General features: G+C 39.9%; 3 protein-coding genes across 4 annotated transcripts in view; 1 reads left to right on the top strand and 2 right to left on the bottom strand.

Moving 5' to 3' along the window:
• Positions 1 to 22,417, top strand: part of LOC127365317 (uncharacterized) — a 54,006-nt gene that overhangs the window by 16,117 nt on the left and 15,472 nt on the right. The gene's annotated exons all lie outside the window — the stretch shown is intronic.
• Positions 11,441 to 13,405, bottom strand: LOC127365341 (trace amine-associated receptor 13c-like). Its single transcript, XM_051403356.1, has 2 exons — positions 13,174 to 13,405; positions 11,441 to 12,993 (listed from the first exon to the last, which is right to left on the bottom strand). Exons 1-2 carry the CDS (start codon positions 13,344 to 13,346, stop codon positions 12,177 to 12,179), a joined length of 990 nt encoding a protein of 329 aa, XP_051259316.1. The 5' UTR covers positions 13,347 to 13,405; the 3' UTR covers positions 11,441 to 12,176.
• On the bottom strand, positions 16,481 to 18,574 carry LOC127365337 (trace amine-associated receptor 8a-like). Of its 2 annotated transcripts, none has more exons than XM_051403349.1 (2): positions 18,402 to 18,574; positions 16,481 to 18,221 (listed from the first exon to the last, which is right to left on the bottom strand). In XM_051403349.1, exons 1-2 carry the CDS (start codon positions 18,572 to 18,574, stop codon positions 17,405 to 17,407), a joined length of 990 nt encoding a protein of 329 aa, XP_051259309.1. In that variant the 3' UTR covers positions 16,481 to 17,404. The 2 variants fall into 2 exon arrangements, with proteins under 2 accessions (XP_051259309.1, XP_051259310.1); XM_051403350.1 differs by having other exon boundaries at positions 18,321 to 18,404.

Below are 22,417 nucleotides of genomic sequence, written 5' to 3'. Positions count from 1 at the left end.
GTAGTGTTCTAGTGGGGTAATAGGGAACTATGAGCTCTTTAAGATATGAAGGGGCCTGACCATGAAGAGCTTTATAGGTGATGAGGAGCATTTTAAATTTTACAGGGAGCCAGTGCAGAGAAGCTAGTACAGGAGAGATGTGATCTTTTTTTCTAGTTCCTGTCAGTACTCGTGCTGCAGCGTTCTGAATTATTTGGAGCATTTTAACCCTTCGATGCATGAGTGACTGGACCCTACACTGTTCCATAAGTGGGTCAAAAATGACCCGTATTAGAATCAATGGGTTTTTATGCCATTTTTGTCATTTTAGTTAAGAATAATCATTTGTATTATACTTTGGTCCACACAAGAATGATTACACGTATGAAATATTTTTATTTTTCACTTTTTTAACATTTTTAACATTTTGAAAAAAATTTGAAAAGAATTTGAAAACTGTCAACATCACAAAATTACACAACAGCAATAAGAACAATGTCAATATCCATTTTGTGTGTGTGTGTGTGTGTGTGTGTGTGTGTGTGTGTGTGTGCATGCCTGTGCGGTGTGTGTGTGTGTGTGTTGTGTGTGTGTGTGTGTGTGTGAATGCCTGTGCGGTGTGTGTGTGTGTGTGTGTGTGTGTGGGTGTGTGTGTGTGTGTGGTGCGTGTGTGGTGTGTGTGTGTGTGTGTGTGTGTGTGTGTGTGTGTGTGTGTGTATTTCAAGTTCTAGTCAAATCCCATAACTGCCTCTTCATCCAGCATCTGTAGGACCATTTCAACTGTATACCTAGCAGCCATGACACCTTGGATGAGAAAACATAAAAAGAAAGAGAAGGTTTTGAATGACAAGCAAACCTATTGATCAATAATTAGCTATATAAATAAATGCACACAAACACAGACACACACACAGACACGTAACATACAGTAATGTTAGCTAGCTTGGTTAGGTAGCTAGTTTCACAAACAAAATAGACAAATTTGATGATAGATGATAATAAACACACACTCTTTCACACAGTAGTCATGATTGACACACACACACACACACACACACACACACACAGTGCATACAGTAATGTTAGCTAGCTAAGTTAGCTAGCTAGTGTGAGCTAACTTTTAAGTAGGCTAACTTGTTGATAGATGATAATAACACAAACTTTCTCACAGTAGTCATGAATGACACGCACACACGTTTATGAGGTAAAAAAGAAGACAATACTGTATCAGATCTTGCTGTGTAAAATAATAATCTTCTTAAGGGGTGACACTTATGATATAGTCTGTGTGGTCCACAAAATACATATTCCTGACAGTCACAGTTGATTAGAATCAAAGATTCCCATGAAGTCCCATAAGAAATGAATGCAGGTCATTTTTGACCCACTTATGGAAGCTTGGGGTAGTAATACAAAAACTACAATTTTGAAAAATGTATAAAAGGTAAGTTAAAAATTTAAATTGCATTATATCAATAACATGTTGTTTGAGGAATACCTGGAATATGAAACGATAACAACTTTTCATTACAAAGATATTGCAAGAAAACGACCTCACCGGGTCATTTTAGACCCACTTATGCATCTAAGGGACTTATTGGAGCAACCTGATAATAAAGAGTTGCAGTAATCCAGCCTAGAAGTAACAAATGCATGGATTAGTTTTTCTGCATCTGTCTGTGATAGGATGTGTCTATTTTTTGTAATATTACGTTAATGAAAGAAGGCAGTCCAAGAGGTCTGCTTTATGTGGGAATTAAATGACAAATCCTGATCAAAGATAACTCCAAGATTCCTGACAGTGGTGCTAGAGGCCAAGGTAAGGCCATCTAGAGTAACTATATCTTTAGACAGTGAGTCTCTAAGATTTTTGGGGCCAAGTACAAGAATTCCGTTTTTTTCTGAGTTTAACATCAGAAAATTGCAGCTCATCCAGGATTTTATGTCCTTAAGACATGTTTGTAATTTAGATAATTGATTAATTTCATCTGGCTTGATTGATAGATATAACTGCGTATCATCTGCATGGAGTGATTCCTAATAATTTTGCCTAAAGGGAGCATATATAAAGTAAATAGTATTGGTCCAAGTACAGAACCTTGTGGAAGTCCATGACTAACTGTAGTATTTATTGAAGATTCATCGTTAACATGTACAAACTGCGAATGATCTGATATATATATATATATATATATATATATATATATAAATGATATAAATAATTCTTATGGTCCCTCAGGATTAGGACCGTCCTGCCCTGGGTTAGCCACTCTGGGTGGGACCCATCCCTTAGCAGCTGGTTCATCTGTGCTGCTTGGCTTTTTCAGCCAGTAAGCATGGATCATATCGGGGCCTGGTGCTGTCCAGCTCTTCATCTTTGACACTCTTTCTTGTAGTAGCATTCCAACAGTTCCGTGTTTTCCTCCCTGTATATATACATATGTATATAGGGCGGAAAACACGGATGTATATATATATATATATATATATATATGGCACATTTCTGTCAATTGATCCTCTTATATGAACACAAAGTCTAAGAACCACTACATGTAAATATATCATTATTTTGGCCACACGCCAATGTAATGTGTCATCAAATTAAAAAAATAGTAATAATAATATTAGAAATCAAAGATACTGGGCCTCTGAATTCAGAAAATAAAGATGCACATCTAAGGTTGTGAATGAGAAAGAGAGGCAATGCTATCCTGTCTGTGTGTCTGGGACAGAGGGAGGGAGAGAGCAGTCTCTGTGACAGTGTTCCATAACAACCTCCACAGAATGCTCTAATCACATTATTTAGAAGGATGCAGGAGGCTAAATAATGTGGCTACTTGTAGGTTGCATATGTTCAAGACCTTAAAGCAATTCGTAAAATGTCTTTATATTAAGGTAAACATATTAACCATTAACTATTGGCTTATTAGCATGCATATTAGTAGTACATTGGGTCTTTATTAGTCATCATAAAGAACTTATCAATGCCTTATTCTACAACTACTAGGCCATTAACTAAGCGTTTTTTATCTTCCTAATTACTGCTTATTGATAGTAATTAAGGAAATTGTTGTACATGAATTGTGATCTTAATACACTTTGCTCAGTTTGGCCTTTACAACCACAAGAATAGTCGTTCTCCCTTAATAACACTAATAAATATGGTTTATTCTTATATAAGAAAACACACACCTATAAGTGTTAATAGTGTCCAAATAACTCTAAATTAAGTCTTTTGAACTCAGAATATGTTCCCTATTCTAAAGTGAGCTCGCACTCACAACTAATTCACTTATAGTTTGACACTTTTTATTCCATGCATGTTCCCTATTCCAAAGTTGCCACCTTAGTCACTTAGTAAATCCATTATAGCACACAACTACTGCTATGAACAGACTATTCGTAAGTGGTGGGTAACACCTTGAAAAAATGTAGATCTATTGAGATGCAAAGGTTTTATTTCTGTTCAGTGGCAGAAAAACAAAGTCAGTCAAGTACACATATTTCCTTTATTAATGGACTGTTTCATGGATTATTAAAATTATCTCTTAAAAGATTTGAGTTTCTTCAAGGCTGAGACCAAATGTACCGCCTGAACTCACTGTAAATGTTTCAGCTGACAGATCCTTTTTCTGTGTAAATGATCACACAGATTTTCAACTATATGTCTATGTATTAATCATCATGTCACTTGCCAACATTCTAATTCTCAGAGACTCCATTTGGTACCCTACATCCCACATCTGATTACAGCCAGGCAGCAGCACAAGAAATTTTAACATCAGTTTTCTGCCTGGCCTGTGTCATCAGGTGTAGGATTTTGGGTGGTAAATGGTTAAGATATTCTATAGTATAGTGTCATACAATAAAATGCAGTTGGAAATTAGCAACCATACTTACTGTAACAATACAACTTTACAAAAACATAACTGCATGAATATAAAACCTATTCATCACAGGTCAACATGGACTTGCTCTTTCATAGCTTTTGTCAGGAACAATTGAACTGCAGTTAGTATGAAACTTCATATTTGAGCAGACACAGCTTTCTGCCGTGTACAATATGAACATAAACACAAAACATAAAACCTAAACAGGTCAATACAAACTTGCTCTTTTGAAGCTAAACTTGCCTTTTCTATATTTCACACTTCCAGTACAACATCACATTTTAACTGAACAAAACTAGCATTTTAATACTTCATCTACAAGGGAAGAAGTTGGCCTCCAGATTTCATGTCCTCTATAATAGCCTTTTTTTTCCAGAGGTAAGGCAGGATGCACACTTCTTAGCAAATGACAGCAGGGTTAAAATTCAGGGTCCATAATCTGGACCTCTACAATCACAGCTGTCCTCTTGATGGTTCCCTAATCCACACCATTGATCCTGAAGGCTTCAGTCATCATGCAAACATGGCTGAAGGTTTTCAGGACTTTTTGGTATGTGCAGATAACCTCAGCTGGCCATTTGACTGAAAAATGATGTCCTCCACTTTTCCTCTCAAACAGGAGCCTACATTTGTCATTTGAAGCCTGTTGCAGTGTTACAAATGTCTCTCACCCTTGTAGTCTCCTAAATTTTGACAAGAATGGAAGATGGATTTCAGATAGATGGAGGTCTTACCGCTGTCTTCAGGGCAAAGGTTACACTACCAACCATCAAGAATTTTTTGTTGACCTCATTACAGGTACACATACACAGAACTGAGAGTGACTTTGGAGTGCAAGTCAACTATCTAAAAGGGAACCGCACATAAAGTATGTTGAAAGATCACTTAGATGTAATTGAGCGGACTTGCTGGCGTGGAAACCATCACAGAGATGGACAGTATGAAGCCTGTGTGAGATGTAGTTGCAGGTACTGCAGAGTTCATACTAATACTACCAGTCAAAAGTTTCAATACAGTGAATGTTTTTCATTCCATTTAGATCTTCTTTCGTATTTTAAATGCTCAAAACGTGTTTCATATGTTAAGTTAAGCAATCATATGTATGTTAGATTTTTTTGTGATTTGTATGAACTGCCCTTTGAAGCAATGATTGCATCATGTGTTTTTAACAGTGTCATGATCTCATCTAAACAAAAGTGTCTGTTTACATTGATGAATCATTCGTTTCCTAGGCAATGATTGCGTCATGTTTTGATGCTGCATTATGTTGGAGATGATGTTTTTCGCACCTTTGATTGCAGTGATGTCATCATTTGACGCTAATGAAGGCAGGTGTGAAAACTTTCTTTGCCAGAGAGGTAGATATCCAACAGGAGCTGATAATGAGCAACACACTAAGACCTCTTCAGTGCCCAGAGACAAATTAAAATGTTGTTTGTGTATGTGTGTGTTTGTTTGTGTTAAGTCTCTTTTGGAGCTGCTTATGGCCACAACACCCTCTGAGGTTATGTAAAATGAATGTGTATTTCCAATCTAAAAAACAAAAAAAAAACACTGATCGGCTGGTACATATCCACTCTAATAATGTAAACATAACTTGAAAATATAAATTCAGTACAATCAGAAATATTCCTAATCTTAAATCATAGCTTTATTATATGCATCATGTCCTGGAATGCATTCCCGAAAAACATAATAACAAAGACTATTATAAAACTATATTCTGAAAAACCTTACAGTAACATGCAGATGGATAGCTGTGGACAGCGAATGATGCATTTCAGCATTCATTTTTTATTTATTGATGTTTCCTAATGGCACTTTCTCACTGGATAAGAATGTTCATGTTCTATGAGAAAGTTCTATGAGAAACTAGAAAAAGACACCTTCACTTCCAGTCGGGAACATCAGTCTGATGTAAGTCTGGACATCAAGCTTTTTTCCAGGGCTCAAAGCACAGAGCTGTATGTCTATGTATGTAGACGAAGACATACAGTCTAGGACAGGGGCGCACACACATACCAAAATCAAAAACACTCATATAGTTGAATATGAATGACAAAAATGTTCATAAAAAATACCATTTAACATTTAAAGGTCCAGTGGGCACCACCATAGTTTCTCCTTCACACTTGGAAGGACAGGGTGAAATGAAAGAGTTGCAATCTAAAATTACACTACTAGATGTCACTGAATCCTACACACTGACTTTTAATGCGATTAAGAGAGGTTGGGTTAGATTAATCAGGCTCCCCAATAGGGTTGGGTACCGAAACGTGGTACCAATAGGGCACCGGTTCCGACGTAAACGGTAGTAACCAGACCGAATAAGAATGAACATTTCGGTGCCTGACTGTTCTGGTGTCAACTTGCGTGACGTCAGTGCCGCTACTCAGCACACTTGTTGATCAGAACTGATAGTGAGAGGATCAATGAAGATGCCAAAGGCAAAACACTCCAAGGTTTGGCTGCATTTCACATCTAAGGATGCAGACTTTGCGACATGCAACAGATGCCATAAAACAATTGCATACAAGGGAGGTAACACGTCAAATTTGATGAAACATCTGGCGACACATGGAGTTTATTTAAAGCCGAACAATGCACCGTGTTTGATAACCTACAAGGCCAAGCACTTCAGCAGCCGCAGCCAGTGTCGGCCAACAGCGTGAGTGACAACGTGTGCTATGTCGTTAACTTAATATTGTGTTCAATTTGGCCCTGGAAATAAAAGGGTATTGTTTTTTGACAAAGTGTGTGTGGTTTTGTTTTTTTAAGTACCGGTTCGAGAACCGTTTAAATCAAATCAAAATCAAATCAAGTTTATTTGTATAGCCCTTTACAATAGCCGAAAGGTACCCAAAGTGCTTTACAACAGAGCCATGAAACAGTACATAACACATATATAACATACAAATACAATTTAAAGTGCTGCAGCACTGCAGGGTATTAAAAGCCTTCCAGAAATGCACAGAAAGGAGCAGATAAAAAGAGTACACCTAAGAGACAGTACTGTCCTATTCAGAATTAAAAGCTAATCTAAAAAAGTGGGTCTTAAGCTTCGATTTAAAAAGGCCGAGATCAGTAGTGGTACGAATGTCAGGGGGCAGTTTGTTCCACAGTCTAGGAGCAGCGACGGCAAAAGAACGATCGCCCCACTGTTTAAGTCTGGACCTAGGGACTTCTAACAGAAGCTGACCTGAAGAGCGCAAGGCTCTGCCACAATTGCGAAAAGTTAAAATCTCTGACAAGTAAGAGGGGGCCGAGCCGTTAATGGTGTTAAAAACAAACAACAAAAGTTTAAAATCAATTCTAAAAGTGGAGTGACGACAGCACAGGAGTAATATGTTCACGTCTTGACGTGCTAGTTAAAAATCGGGCAGCAGCGTTCTGCACAAGTTGGAGACGAGAAATTGAGGACTGACTGAGGCCGACGTAAAGGGCATTACAGTAGTCCAGTCTTGAGCTGATAAAAGCATGGATTGCCTTCTCAAGATCCTGCCGACTGAGAAAAGACTTCACTTTGGCCAAAAGACGGAGCTGAAAAAAGCTCGTACCGACAACCGAGCTAATCTGTTTGTCAAATTTGAGCCCAGTATCAAATGTTACCCCAAGATTTTTGACATGTGATCTAAAAAGAGGGGCCAGAGTGCCAGAATTTGTGGTGAGAGCATTCGACTTAGCTGGTGAACCAAACAAAATGCATTCAGTTTTGCTGTCATTTAAGTGCAAAAAGTTCTGTGACAGCCACTGTTTTATATCTGTGATGCAGTCCAGCAGTTTAGTAAGTGCAGTGTTTTCGTTTGGTGTCATGGGCAAATATATCTGCAAATCATCGGCATAAAAGTGAAAAGACAGGTTGTGTTTTTTTATAATTGATCCCAGAGGTAGCATATACAATGAAAACAGAATAGGGCCGAGAATAGATCCCTGTGGCACCCCACAGGGCAGCGATGCATTTGAGGAGCAGTCACCAATTGAGACAGAGAAACTCCTGTTTGCCAGGTATGACCTAAACCACTGGAGAGCGGTGCCACGGATGCTAACGTGCTGCTCTAAGCGAGATACAAGGACTGCATGGTCGACTGTATCAAAGGCTGCTGTGAGGTCCAGCAGCACAAGCACAGCAGGATTCCCAGCATCCACAGACAAGGCAATATCATTGTGCACCTTTAACAGTGCTGACTCGGTGCTATGTCGGGATCTAAAACCAGACTGAAATTTATCAGGAATAGAATTGATCAAGATTGTTTAAGCACCGGAACCGTTTAAAAAATACAGAGTAGGCACCGCTATCGGATAAAACCCAATCGATACCCAACCCTACTCCCCAATAATGTGAACCTAGAAAGTAACCTCGAACCTGAGCTCCTATTCATCAGACAGCTTAATTTAGTTGAATATAGGTGTCAGAAGATAATATGTGTGTGAAAAATAATTCAATAATTCAAATCCAAACAAAATAAAACCTGACCCTGCAGTAGGTAAGGTCACAGAAGGTCTACTCGTAAGATGCACACACACCGATACTCAACTAAATGATAAAGTTAACTGCCCAGACAGTGGGTTTTTAGGCCTCTTTCACTGAAAACAGCTGCCTGCTCTGAGTAAAAGTATGTACTATGCTTTGAGAGCAGTGAGAGGTTTCAAAACAGTAAAGAGGCTGCCGGAAAGCTAAAAAATTTGCTAAAATTTTCTATAGAGCTCTGTAAAGCCATGGGGAGGCTCCAGATTCACTGATAATTCTCGTTAGGTTCATCACTACTAGCAACCCCTTTGACACTGTCAAACTGTTTCACATTGTCATTTGTTACATTGTTATCATAAAACTATCACAGTCGCTTTAAGTAAAGCATCTGAATACTTCTTCCACCACAGCCAAGGTGCACATGTGACTTCAGTGTGTGACAGACTGCAGTGAAAGACCACTTGCTGCTTCCAAATAGAGCTGTCATTTTATTTATCTTACCAATCATAGTTAAAAACCTGAGCAGCAGTGTACTTTAATAATAAAGCAACCAATGCTTCTGATAATACTGCAGAAAGAATGGAAGCTCTTGGTATGGTATGTTCTTAATCCCATGTTTTATGTTTGTTATGTGATTGATGGTTTTCAATGTCTAGAATCTTCTTATTTGTGCACCCTTTACATGATATGTTACGTGTACATTGAATGGAAGCACTGTGGTACTGTGTGGAATGAATGTTATACTTGGAAGGAATACTATAAAAGGTATAAAGGGTCTTTTTTGGCTGAATGGAAGTTATTGATATAGTGGCAATACATATTCTGATTTCAGTCAATATATATTTTTGAACTGATCAATGATTGATTGATTAATTCATCAGAATGAGGCAGGAAGTGAAAGGTGGAATGGATGAGGTGGAAAGATGAAAGCCTGTCCTGTGCTAGTTGTTGTTAAGTGTGGCTAACTGTTTACTCATTGTATCAACGTGTGTGTGTGTGTGTGTGTGTGTGTGTGTGTGAAATATGTAATTGCCAAATTCATTTGTAAATTATGACTAAAGACTATTTTGAGGTCACAATGATGCTTTGACTTTTTTCTCCTTTTTTTTGGCTTTTATTGATAGTGACAGCTGAAGATAAACAGGGAAGCGGGGGTAGAGAGAGAGGGGATGACATGCAGCAAAGGGCCACAGGTTGGATTCGAACCCTAGGCCACTGCAGCCAAGGACTTGGTACATGGTGCCAGCTCTACCAGATGAGCTTACTGGGCGCCCGATGCCTTCACTTTTGAGAGAGGTATTGAATAATGGCCATCTGTTTTTCCAGGACTATGATGTCAGAATGAAGTTGACCTTTGACCTTTGGCTTAAAAGTGGCTGTGGCTCAGAGGTAGAGCGGGTCGTCCACTAATCGGATGGTTGGCGGTTTGATCCCCGGCTCCTCTCGCTGCATGTCGAACTTTTATTTTCCGTTGGCACCTTACATGGCCTTGCATGTCAGCCACTGCCATCAGTGTATGTGTGAATGGGGTGAATGTGGCCTGCAGTGTACAGAGAAAGGCGCTATATAAGTACAGTCCATTTACCATTTACCATTAAAAAAATCATCACTTCATTATGTCCTTTAAACCTATGTGTCTAATGAGCCAGAGTCGTTTTGTTTTTTTCATTAGTTTTTGTTTTTATTTAGTTTTTATTTCAGTTTAAAAACTATTTTAGTTTTATTTTTAATTGGTTTTATTTTTATTATTTTATTAAGAACATTTCCTGTATATTTTTAGTCTATTTGAGTTGGTTCTGTAAGTGCACAATATTGTGTTGGTTAGTTTTTATTGTTTTCTAAAGTCTAGTTTTTATTTTTAGAGTGCTACTAGAATGATTTTTTTTAATTTTAGGCTTAGTTTCAATTAACTACATGTTGTCTTGTAATGAGCAAGTGTCTTATTTAAATGAAATCAGTACTTTATTTATAGTGACACACAAATATGCAAAATGCAAAAACATTGTTTTATTAATTATATTATAATTACATTTGGAAGTAAAAAGAATTAAAAAACAATCTTTTCATGGAAAAAAAATCTAATGTGCTGTATAAAAGATGTGTCCTGGATTATCTGGCTCAGGAAAAGAGCAAGAGCCTATAACCCTGATGAAAAAGCTTTGATCCTTCAGACCATTAATTGTTTTCTGTTTCCAGAGACTTAATGAAAGCCAGAAAATAGTTAATGAAATTATAGATTCATAAACATCTGGGCACCCTGGCGGTCAGAATGTACTGCAGCCCCATGGCAACAGACTGTGTGTTCTGACACCTTTCTATCAGAACCAGCATTAACTGTGGGCCAGCCTTCACCCCCCACATGCATCAGTGAGCCTCGGGTGCCCATGACCCTGTCTCTGGTTCACTGCTTTTCCTTCCTTGGAGCCCTTTTGATAGATACTGACCTCTGCAGACTGGGAACACCCCATAAGAGCTGCAGGTTGGAGATGCTCTGACCCAGTCGTGTAGCCATTACAATGTGGCCCTTGTCAAAGTCATTCAAATCCTCACGCTGCCCATTTTTCCTGTTTCTAACACATCAACCTGAAGACAAAATGTTCACTTGCTGCCTAATACATCCCACCCACAGACAGGAGCCATGATAACTAGATAATGAGTGTTATTCACTCATTGCTCACAATGTTATGACTGATCAGTGTACAGTATATGTATGCATTAGGACAGTGGTTCCCAACCTTTTTCCTTAAGGGACACCTGACTAAGTGACAGTTTATGGAGTTTATGTAAATGAGTGATTTGGTTGAATTTTGAGCAGATTATTTCCTGTAAATATTGCATCAGAGATGTTTCTGATATGAGTTTTTATACAATCCTCTGTCTATTTTTTATTTATATTATTGTATCTGATTTTTTAACAATCATACATACTTCATAGGCTTCTTTTTTGACAAATGCAGTGTTCTCAGTCTTCTCATTCCTCTATTATTTCTGTGGCTGACTGCTTACCTTTCTAATGTAGAATGAGGCTATTTATGAGAGAGTGAAGACTCTGTGAATATAGCTTGTGCTCAGGCCTTATATTTTAAATAATCTAAACTTAAAATATAACAATTTAATTTATTTTCTTCACATAATTGAATGAAATTCAGATATATAGGCATACTTTGGATAATTTTACATTTTTCTTACACCCATTAAAATCAACAGTTGTGGGGGTCCTGAGCCCCAGGTTGGGAACCACTGTATAAGTATAAAAACACACATCCGTATTTTCACTTATTATTGTCTCATTACAGTATGTTGGCATCATAGGAGTCAGGCTGTAATATCTGAAATGTAACAATAAGCCTAATAGCTTTTTTAAGCCAGGGGTAGAAAAGGGCATAGATGATTGGGTTTAGAAAGGAGTTAAAATACATCAGAAAAATCATAAAGACCTCAGTTGTATAACCGATCAATATGTCAAGGCCAGTGAGAGACACTCAGTAATATGGAGCGTAACAGAGCAGAAAAATGACTATCAGAACACCAAGTGTCCTGGCTGGTTTTATGTCAGATTTCTTAGTTTTCACAGTCTTTGGACGCTTGAGTGAGACAGTCGCAATGTGGGACTTCATGGCACGAGCCTGAGACACAGCCACCACAAAAACTCTCATGTACAGAATTACTTCGTTTCCATTTGATCGACTTTGTGTGTGAAAGGGTGAATGTGGAACGTAGTGTAAAAGCACTTTGAGTGGTCAGAAGACTAGAAAGGCGGTATACAAGTAAAAGTCTATTTACAATCCATTTTCCTTAACACAGAAAAGGCATACTTATAGTCATTCCACAGTGTCTGTTTACAGTATGTTGGTCTCACAAGAGTTGGGCTGCAGTATCTGAAGTGTAACGATGAGTTTAATAGATTTTCTAAACCAGGGATAAAAAAAGGCATAGATTAGAGGATTCAGACAGGAGTTAAAATAGAACAAACATAATACAAAGGCAGCAGATGAAGCATTGAGTAAGGTGTCCTGGCCTGTAAGAAAAACACAATATAATGGGCAGAGACATATTAGAAACACAACTATAACAACCCCAAGAGTCCTGGCTGCTTTCATTTCAGATTTTCTAGAAGTAACTTTAACTGATTTCTGGAGTCTGACAGCTGCAATATGTGACCGCATGGCACGAGCCTGAGACACAGCCACCACAAATACTCTCATATACAGAACTACAATGACAGTGACAGGACCAATAAAGGTTAAAAAGAGATCAGCAATTCCTAGAGCATAACTAATAACAACCACACACTCGCCAAAGCAGGAATTATACATGCCTGGTTGTGTCAAGTTATCTTTCATTGTGAAACTGGTGTATAGAACAGAATAAACCCAACAAAGGCAAAGACAGATTGTTATTCCTTTCACAGTGATTTTGGAGGGGTAATGTAGAGGGTCACAAATGGCCACAAAGCGGTCAACTGATATGAGCACCATGGTTCCTACTGAGGCAGAGGTCACAATAAAGTCTAAAATATAATACAGAACACACATGAGGTCACCGAGGAACCAGCAGCCGTCTGTAAGGACAACTTGAAAGAACATGAGGAGGCCCACGAAGAAATCAGAGACAGCCAGAGAGAGGAGGAGGAGGTTGGTGGGGGTGTGGAGCTGCCTGGAGAGGAAGACCAGAAATGTATTTATCATTATTTCTTAACATCAATTATCACTGAGATAAAAGCAGATTGCAAAGATTGAAATGCAGTAATATTACATAGAAATATTATTCTGTTCCTAAAAGTTTAAGGCAATACGTTTTACTATATATCAGTTTAATAAATGAATGATTATCTACTTGAAGTGGGAGATAGAGATGATGACCAGCAGGTTAAGAACTACAGTGAGCAGAGAGATGGAGGACAGCAGAATGTAAATCAGCATGGTCTCAAAGTGAGGACGCACTGGCTTCCTGCAGGAGGTGTTGAGGAGTTGTGGAAAGCAGAGTTCACTTCCCTCCAAGGTCTCCATCGGCACAGAGATTATGAGCTCTAGCAGCTTTATGGCTTAAGTTCAGATGTTATATAAGGTGGTCTAGGATGTCCCTCCTCCCTTGCTCTGTACAGTATCTTCATTGGTCTCTCTGCTGATATGAGCCTCTATTTTTCAACTAGGATCTAAAATCTTCATCATATCTAAAATCATGTCCAATAAATTAAATTACTGGTGGTGACACATAAGTAAGACTGAAAGAGACATTCACCAGGGGACTGTACCTTTAAGGGAGAGGTGTGAGGGGATGCCGGTTCCGGGTTAACGTAGTGTAGCCGTTTCTGACCTCACTCGCTGTACAGTGTGTTATTATATTGAAGTGGAGAGTAAAGCTGACTCGACGCATCTCCGTCTCTTGTCTCCTCACTTATTGCACTCCACATTGGTGACCCCGACGCGAGTTGGATACGGCTGAATTATGTCACACAACGACTGTGGTGAAAATGCTGCTGCTGCGGCGCCGGCCGCTGCTAGCGGCGCGGCTAATGTCGGTGCTATCTACGCTGCTACCATCAACTTTTGGCAGCACAACCCACGGCCGTGGTTTCAGCACATTGAGGCCCAGTTCCAGCTGAGAGGAATAACACAGGACGTTACAAAGTATTTCCACGTGGTAGCGGCCTTAGATGCCTCGACGACAGCCAGGGCTATGGCGCTGTTAGAGGCTCCTCCGGCTGACGGCAAGTACAACGCACTCAAAACATTCCTGTTGAACTGTCGGAGCTGGAGAAAGCAGACCGCCTGCTGTCCCTGAACGGCCTTGGTGATAGCAAGCCGTCCGAGTTAATGGAGAGGATGCTGGCTGTGCTGGGCGCGGCGGATCCCTCATTCCTCTTCGCCCACATTTTCCTGCGGCAGGTTATTATGGGTGAATTCTGGGGGGGCCTGTGTGGTGACCCATAAGTAAGACTGAACGAGACATTCACCAGGGGACTGTACCTTTAAGGGAGAGGTGTGAGGGGATGCCGGTTCTGGGTTAACGTAGTGTAGCCGTTTCTGACCTCACTCGCTGTACAGTGTGTTATTATATTGAAGTGGAGAGTAAAGCTGACTCGACGCATCTCTGTTTCTTGTCTCCTCACTTATTGCACTCCACATTAGGACTCCCTAAAGGATCTTCAAAGATAACAGGATGCACCAAGTTTAAATCCTAGCAAAGGTTCTGAATACATATGAAAATTAAAGCTGCAAGCAGCGATGAACGGGCCCTTGCACTCCACGCAACTCTGGGTGTGCTGCGGCCACATTTAACGTGCCTACCGAGTTTTATACATATCGGAGGAACATGGCGCCAGGGCTACTTTTTTGAAATACTGTAGGGGGCGCTACAAAAACGACAAACTCGATTTTTGGTATGTGAGCTGCAAGAACCAGTCTACACGTGCCCTGTGAATTTCATATTCACAACTATTACGGTCTCCGCACAGTGATTTACCATGCCACCAGAGCGCCACCTAGTGGCAGATTGTTGACACATTTTTTAGCAAGCCTCAGGGAGCCATGGGTAAGCATGGTACCAAGTTTCATTTTAATCACACATGCCGATGCAGAGATATACAATTTTTAATTTTAAAGAGCGCCACCTGTGGCGATGGCCTGAAGTTGTGCATGATGCCTAAGTAAGACATGGGGAACTATGGACCTAAGCTTGGTGTCAATCGGACATACCAATGTGGAGAAATGCCCCACTTCCTGTTTTGACACAAAATCTACAGGAAGTCCTAATTTTATAGCGTGCTTATTTTTTGAAATATCAAAATTTTTCTAATTACCGTTTTTGCCAGGGCGGTCCCCAGATGGTACTTGAAAAATGTTGTACGAATCGGACAAAGCGTATAGGAGTAACACGAAAAAGTGGTTTATGAATATTTTGCACTCTAACGGAAAAAAATGTGTATGCGGAAGTGGGCGTGGCCTATATGGGGAGATTCAGCTCCATTCAATGAATGCGTGGATATAAGGTTTTTGAATGTGTGACAAACTATGCAGAAGTTATTAGCCTAAAACACTTTTCATGATAGTAGTGCCACCTAGTGGCCTACCCGAAAGCGACAAAGCCTTCGCACGGTCAGTGCTCGGGCCCTAATTAGATACTTCCGTTTTTTAATGTTAATACATTTTAACAACACAGTCAGTTTTTGCCTTATTTTTTTAGACACCCTTCAGAGAATGCATCCTCTATATATTTACAAAGACTTTTAACCTGCCTATTACATGGATTTTATTGCAAGCTTTACCTCAACTTTACAGTGTCATATAGTGTTTCTGAAAGCTTTCTCCTTTTGTGTGGCCATAACCTCCCTGTGGATGATCTGTGATGCCTCATATCAATTATGGGCTTAATATTAAAGGGCCCTATTTTAATTGCACAAGCAAAAAAGCACAAAGTGGTATGTCTTGGGTGCATAGGTAGTGTGGGTGTTTTAAAGTGCACCTGCCACTTTCCTTGGTTCTTTCTCAACCTTTCTAGCAATCAGAAAAATCATAAAGACCTCAGTTGTAGAACCGATCAATATGTCAAGGCCAGTGACAGACACTCAGTAATATGGAGAGTAACAGAGCAGAAACATGACTATAACAACACCAAGCGTCCTGGCTGCTTTTATCTCAGATTTCTTAGCTTTCACAGTCTTTGAACGCTTGAGTGAGACAGTCGCAATGTGGGACTTCATGGCACGAGCCTGAGACACAGCCACCACAAAAACTCTCATGTACAGAATTATGATGACAGTAATGGGAATGATAAAGCTGACAACTGATTTCACAGCAGCTTCTCTAAAAAAAGATCCCAATGTAAAGGCTTTTTTGCAATGAAATTGTGGGAGAAAGTGAACTTTGCAAAAGTAGTTGTGATTATTTTGGTATAATTCATTCATCCAAATTGCAGGAAAAAGAAGACACGCTGCTATTGCTGAGGCCCCTGATGTGGAAGCTCTTTCCAATGCTTTCATATATCTTATCTAGCTTTTTGTTCTCTCCTCTAAGATTCTCTCATTCTGTCTCATTTAGAAAAGGATGTCCCGCCTCCCCTTGGTCTGTATATTGTCATCATTGGGTATCTCTACTGATGTGTGATTCAGTTGACATTACTGAAAATAAATACCAAGCTCAAATAATCTTCCAATGCAGTTCTGCTTTTTATTGACTATGTAATGTTTTAACAATGGTAAGTAAAGCATATGCCTGTTGCATGTTTTACTGGACAGATGTGAGAAAGTATTGATCTTCTGATCAGCAAGAAAGCAATTCAGTCCTTTTTGGATTCCAAAGATCACAGCAAAACCACCTTCCTTTGGCCTGACAAAGGCTGTTTTCACACTTGGCCCCTTTCACCCCTCCAAATGAACTCAGAGGAATTAGTCAGCATTTATTCTGTATAGACCCCTCTGAATCCAACCATACAGATGGTTTCAAGTCCGCATTGCGGTTAACTTAATCTGGGCATTATGAACACAAAGCACTCTAGGTGCGCTTGGCAGTTTGTCGTGTATTCAAGTCAGCATAGCTGCTACGATCCAAATTCATAATGTTATATCCAGGGTGCAGCACCTAGTGTTACCATGTTTTGCTATCATTTTATGTTTGGCTTGCTTCTCCGTCTCTCTCCTCCGCAGGACCGAGGTCAGGGCTCAGCTCTAAAAACACACATAGATGTATATTTACTATATAGTGAATTTGCTTACGTTTTACTTGCGTGCATAATGTGAAAAACTGCAACTTGTGTGGGTTTTTTAAATTAATGTTGCAAGGTCGTTGGTTCGATCCCTGGCTCTTCTGGCTGGATGTCGAAGTATACTTGAGCAAGATACTGAATCCCAAATTGCTCCCAATGCTATGTCATCAATGTGTGAATGTGAATGACTGACTTGGTTTCCATTTGATCGACTTTGTGTGTGAAAGGGTGAATGTGGCACGTAGTGTAAAAGCACTTTGAGTGGTCAGAAGACTAGAAAGGCGGTATACAAGTACAGGTCTATTTACAATCCATTTTCCTTAACACAGAAAAGGCCTACTTTCAGTCACTCCACAGTGTCTGTTTACAGTATGTTGGTCTCACAAGAGTTGGGCTGCAGTATCTGAAGTGTAACGATGAGTTTAATAGATTTTCTAAACCAGGGATAACAAAAGGCATAGATTAGAGGATTCAGACAGGAGTTAAAATAGAACAAACATATTACAAAGGCAGCAGATGAAGCATTAAGTAAGGTGTCCTGGCCTGTAAGTGTGACACAAAAATATGGGCAGAGACATATTAGAAACACAACTACAACAACACCAAGAGTCCTGGCTGCTTTCATTTCAGATTTTTTAGCAGTTACTTTCACTGATTTCTGGAGTCTGACAGCTGCAATATGTGACTGCATGGCACGAGCCTGAGACACAGCCACCACAAATACTCTTATATACAGAACTACAATGACTGTGACAGGACCAATAAAGGTTAAAAAAAGATCTGCAATTCCTAGAGCATAACTAATAACAACCACACACTCGCCAAAGCAGGAATTATACATGCCTGGTTGTTTAAAGTTATCTTTCATTGTGAAACTGGTGTATAGAAAAGAACAAACCCAACAAAGGCAAAGACAGATTGTTACTCCTTTCACAGTGATTTTGGAGGGGTAATGTAGAGGGTCACAAATGGCCACAAAGCGGTCAACTGATATGAGCACCATGGTTCCTACTGAGGCAGAGGTCACAATAAAGTCTAAAATATAATACAGAACACACATGAGGTCACCGAGGAACCAGCAGCCGTCTGTAAGGACAACTTGAAAGAACATGAGGAGGCCCACGAAGAAATCAGAAACAGCCAGAGAGAGGAGGAGGAGGTTGGTGGGGGTGTGGAGCTGCCTGGAGAGGAAGATCAGAAATGTATTTATCATTATTTCTTAACATCAATTATCACTGAGATAAAAGCAGATTGCAAAGATTGAAATGCAGTAATATTACATGGAAATATTATTCTGTTCCTCAAAGTTTAAGGCAATACGTTTTACTATATATCAGTTTAATAAATGAATGATTATCTACTTGAAGTGGGAGATAGAGATGATGACCAGCAGGTTAAGAACTGCAGTGAGCAGAGAGATGGAGGACAGCAGAATGTAAATCAGCATGGTCTCAAAGTGAGGACGCACTGGCTTCCTGCAGGAGGTGTTGAGGAATTGTGGAAAGCAGAGTTCACTTCCCTTTAAGGTCTCCATCAGCACAGAGATGATGAGCTCTAGCAGCTTTATGGCTTAAGTTCAGAAGTTATATAAGTTATCGACCTCTTTTTTCCCTCCTCTAAGATTCCATCTTACTGGGGTCCAGGATGTCCCTCCTCCCTTGCTCTGTACAGTATCTTCATTGGTCTCTCTGCTGATATGATCCTACCCTTTCTCAACCGAATTTGCCAACTGGGATCAAAAATCTTCATCTTATCTAAAGTCATGTCCAATAAATTAAATTAGGACTCCCTAAAGGATCTTCAGAGATAACAGGTTGCACCAAGTTAAAATCCAAGTAAAGGCTCTGAATACATGTGAAAATTAGATACTTCAGTTTTTTAATTTTAATACATTTGAACAACACAATCAGTTTTTGCCTTATTTCTTTACACACCCTTCAGAGAATGCCTCCTCTTTATATTTACAAAAACTATTAACATGCCTATTACATGTATTTTATTGCAAGCTTTACCTCACCTTTACAGTGTCATATAGTGTTTCTTAAAGCTTTCCACTTTTGTGTGGCCTTAACCTCCCTGTGGATGATCTGTGATGCCTCATATCAATTATGGGCTTAATATTAAAGGGCCCTATTTTAATTGCACAAGCAAAGAAGCACAAAGTGGTATGTCTTGGGTGCATAGATAGTGTGGGTGTTTTAAAGTGCACCTTCCACTTTCCTTGGTTCTTTCGCGACCTTTCTAGCAATCCTTCTCCCTCATCTTGGTCCAATTTTCCTCTTGCGATAACTACAGATGTTGGCTATAGTCCCATGGCCCTTAAACTGCAGAATGATATTGGCAACAGAGGTCACAGGAACATCAAGCTCTTGCCACAAAATTAAAACTTGGTTTGCACTGCCTCATTTGAATGAAGCTCTGTGAAGATACTACACAGATGGGCTAAACAAATTTGGCAAAAGTGTTGCTTCTTGCGCCACCATGAAAATAGGGGTAGTTTGGTGAACTATGCTCAATCAGATTTAATAACAGTGAAATATCTCTAAACTTAAATTGGGCATAAATATCTAGGGATGCACCCATATATCAGCTGAACATCAGTATCGGGCAAAATTTGCCTTGTTGACTGACATCTGCCTATTAAGCAAATAAGATAGTGTTCACTGATATCAATGACTGATGTTGTGGCCGTCAATCAATATTTTGTTGGCTCAATGTTGTGTGGCACGGATTCTGGACTATTCAGCTCTGTGTCTCAGAACTTGGAGAAATAGACTGAGCTGCAACTAGGCAGAGATGCTTATCTTTGTAGATGTCTGTTTACCTGGTACAAAAAGGAGAATAAACAACAACAAAAAAACATTGGTATAGACCCAGAATTTCTCAATCGGTGTATCCCTATAAATAACAATAAGGAAGACAATAGGCCTGTGATTGAGTTATTAAAAAAATACAAATATATTTCTCTGAAACATACAACAGATGTTTTACAGCACATTTATGTGTTCACAAATATTGGCTAGTGATTTTTTAGCTACTTATTTATTTGTAAATTCACTCCCTACAAACTCACCCGTCTCCTGCTTCACACCTCTCCTGTCCCCGCTTGAACTTGAACTCGTTGTGACTTCAAACAACCCCCGGAGTCAAAGTCCAGGTCAGACACATAGGCTTTGAGCCCGTTTCCATTGCCCATTTGCCCGGCTCTGGTTCTGGTGCTCATTCTGGATCCACTGCCCAGCGGCTTTCCCCCCGGCAGTTCAAAATCCATTAATGAGCAGTAGAGTTTTACTTACCTTAAAATGTCTTCAGCTCCACCCAGATTGTCCCCCAGATTGAATGTCGGTGCCTGGCTCGATAGCTTCCAAGCGCTCAGAGTCTGTGTAAGCATTCATGGTTCAGATTGTAATTCCATTCTCCAGAAGTAATCTGCTGGATCACAGCACTGGAAAGCAAGGACAGCTTCTTAAATATGCTAGGCTTCATTCTACATACAGTGAAGCTCAGTCAACCTTCTCTTAGTAACAGAAAGGGGACAACTCTGGAACTACATACAGTACTGTTCACCCACCACACACCTGTGTTTGAGTTTGATGGCCAAGTTACTGACATCAGGCTGACTGTAATAACAGGAGTCCATATGCAGTTTGGTGCTTGATTAAGACAAACGTGGAGAAGTTCTGTGTCATGATGGTGTTCTTGTAGGTAATGTGGGTTTTGTTTACCTAAATGGTCACATGGGCATGGACATTGTTACTCCACATTCAGGTTCACCTAACAGTTTACTCATTTTTATTTTGTAACTAAGTGAAGGAGAGTAATGGTAAATGGGCCTGTATCACACCTTTCTAGTCTTCCTACCACTCAGAGCGCCTTTACACTACAGTGATGGCAAAGCCCATCGAAAAGAAACTAACTCATTCATACACATATGACAGCATCATGAGCAGTTCGGAGTTCAGTACTCAGTGCTCAAGGATGCTTCGACATGTGGCGGGAGGAGCCAGGGATCGAACCGAAAACCTTCCGATAAGTGGCTCTGCCTCTGATCCACAGCCACCCCTAAGTACCTACCATGACCACTGCACCGCAGGTGTTGCTGCTTCTGTTGAAGGTGAACGTCACCATGTGGGTCAGGTCATTCATTTCACCTGAAATAGAAGTTAAAACAACTGTGATGTTCTTGTGTCACAGCTGATTCACCAAAAGTGCTCATTGATCTGATCTCCACCTGTCCACATGTCAAAGTGTCATTGGGGAAGAATCTGAACCCTAAGTTGCAGGACAGGCCAGTGCCTTGCATTGTACCTCTGGGTGAATGAGAGGTCAATTGTAAAGGACTTTGCCCGTTCGGGTTCCAAAAGTGGTCATATATGAGACAATAGTTGTTTTCCTTACAGATTTATATGTACAGAGTGCTGTAAGAATGAATCCTAAAACCTGGAACTGAGTAAGCATTTTGCAATTCTGGCTCCCTTGTCTCAAAGTGAAGTGGTTTTTTTTAAGCTAGTTAAAACAAGCCCATGGCCGCTGCAGCAAGGACTCAGCCTTGGTACATGGGGCTCCAGCTCCACCAGGTGAGCTAGCTAGGCACCCCAAATTATGTTTATTATTATGTTTTGAGTTTTTACGTATCTTAAAGAAGGCGGTTGCTAACAAGAGGCTAAATGAGACCGCAGACGTCAGTGACATTAAACCTCATGCTGAACACTTAAAGTCCAGTGGTGGTGACGTTGAGTCATGTGACCATGGTGTAGTTCATTTATAGCCTTGCTTTTTACTTTTGGCAATCACATTTTTGGTTCAAACATCCTAAAAGTTGTGTTCATTTGTGAAGATTATCTTGCTGAACAAAACGTGTATCATGAATCTTATCTTCACCAATCTCTGTGTCTGTTGCTTATATATGCAATGGTAGGTGGCTCCACAACTGGGTAACCTAGGCCCCTGCTGAGAGTGGCCTAAAGACAGCAAGGGCAAAGTAGGAAGAAAAGCAAAACTAAAAACAAACGGCATCATCTTTTCATCCCTGGGGTCTGACGAGAAGTTATACTCTCTTTATTACACCTTTAAGAAAAACCTGCGTCTGCATTTCAAAATTCAACTGCTTATATCGTAATGCTAACACACTTGTTTTGATAGTAAAGGTTGCTGAGCCCTGGACTAACAGATCAACTGCCATTAACATCCCTATGGACCCACAGCAGCACCTAAATATATAGCTTATGTTTAAAGAAATACATTTTGTATAAACCAACAATCAGCCCACATGGACCTTTAATGAGCCTTTCCTGCTACATTAATTATAAAAGTAAGGTGGGAGCAGATCAAATGTGCTGATATTCCCCACACTTGCCTACACCTCACTCATATCAGA

Source organism: Dicentrarchus labrax, unplaced genomic scaffold, assembly GCF_905237075.1.
Source record: "Dicentrarchus labrax unplaced genomic scaffold, dlabrax2021, whole genome shotgun sequence".
Lineage (NCBI taxonomy): Eukaryota > Metazoa > Chordata > Actinopteri > Moronidae > Dicentrarchus > Dicentrarchus labrax.
The sequence above is the reverse complement of the archived record's forward strand: the minus strand, read 5'-3'. Positions and strand labels throughout refer to the sequence as shown.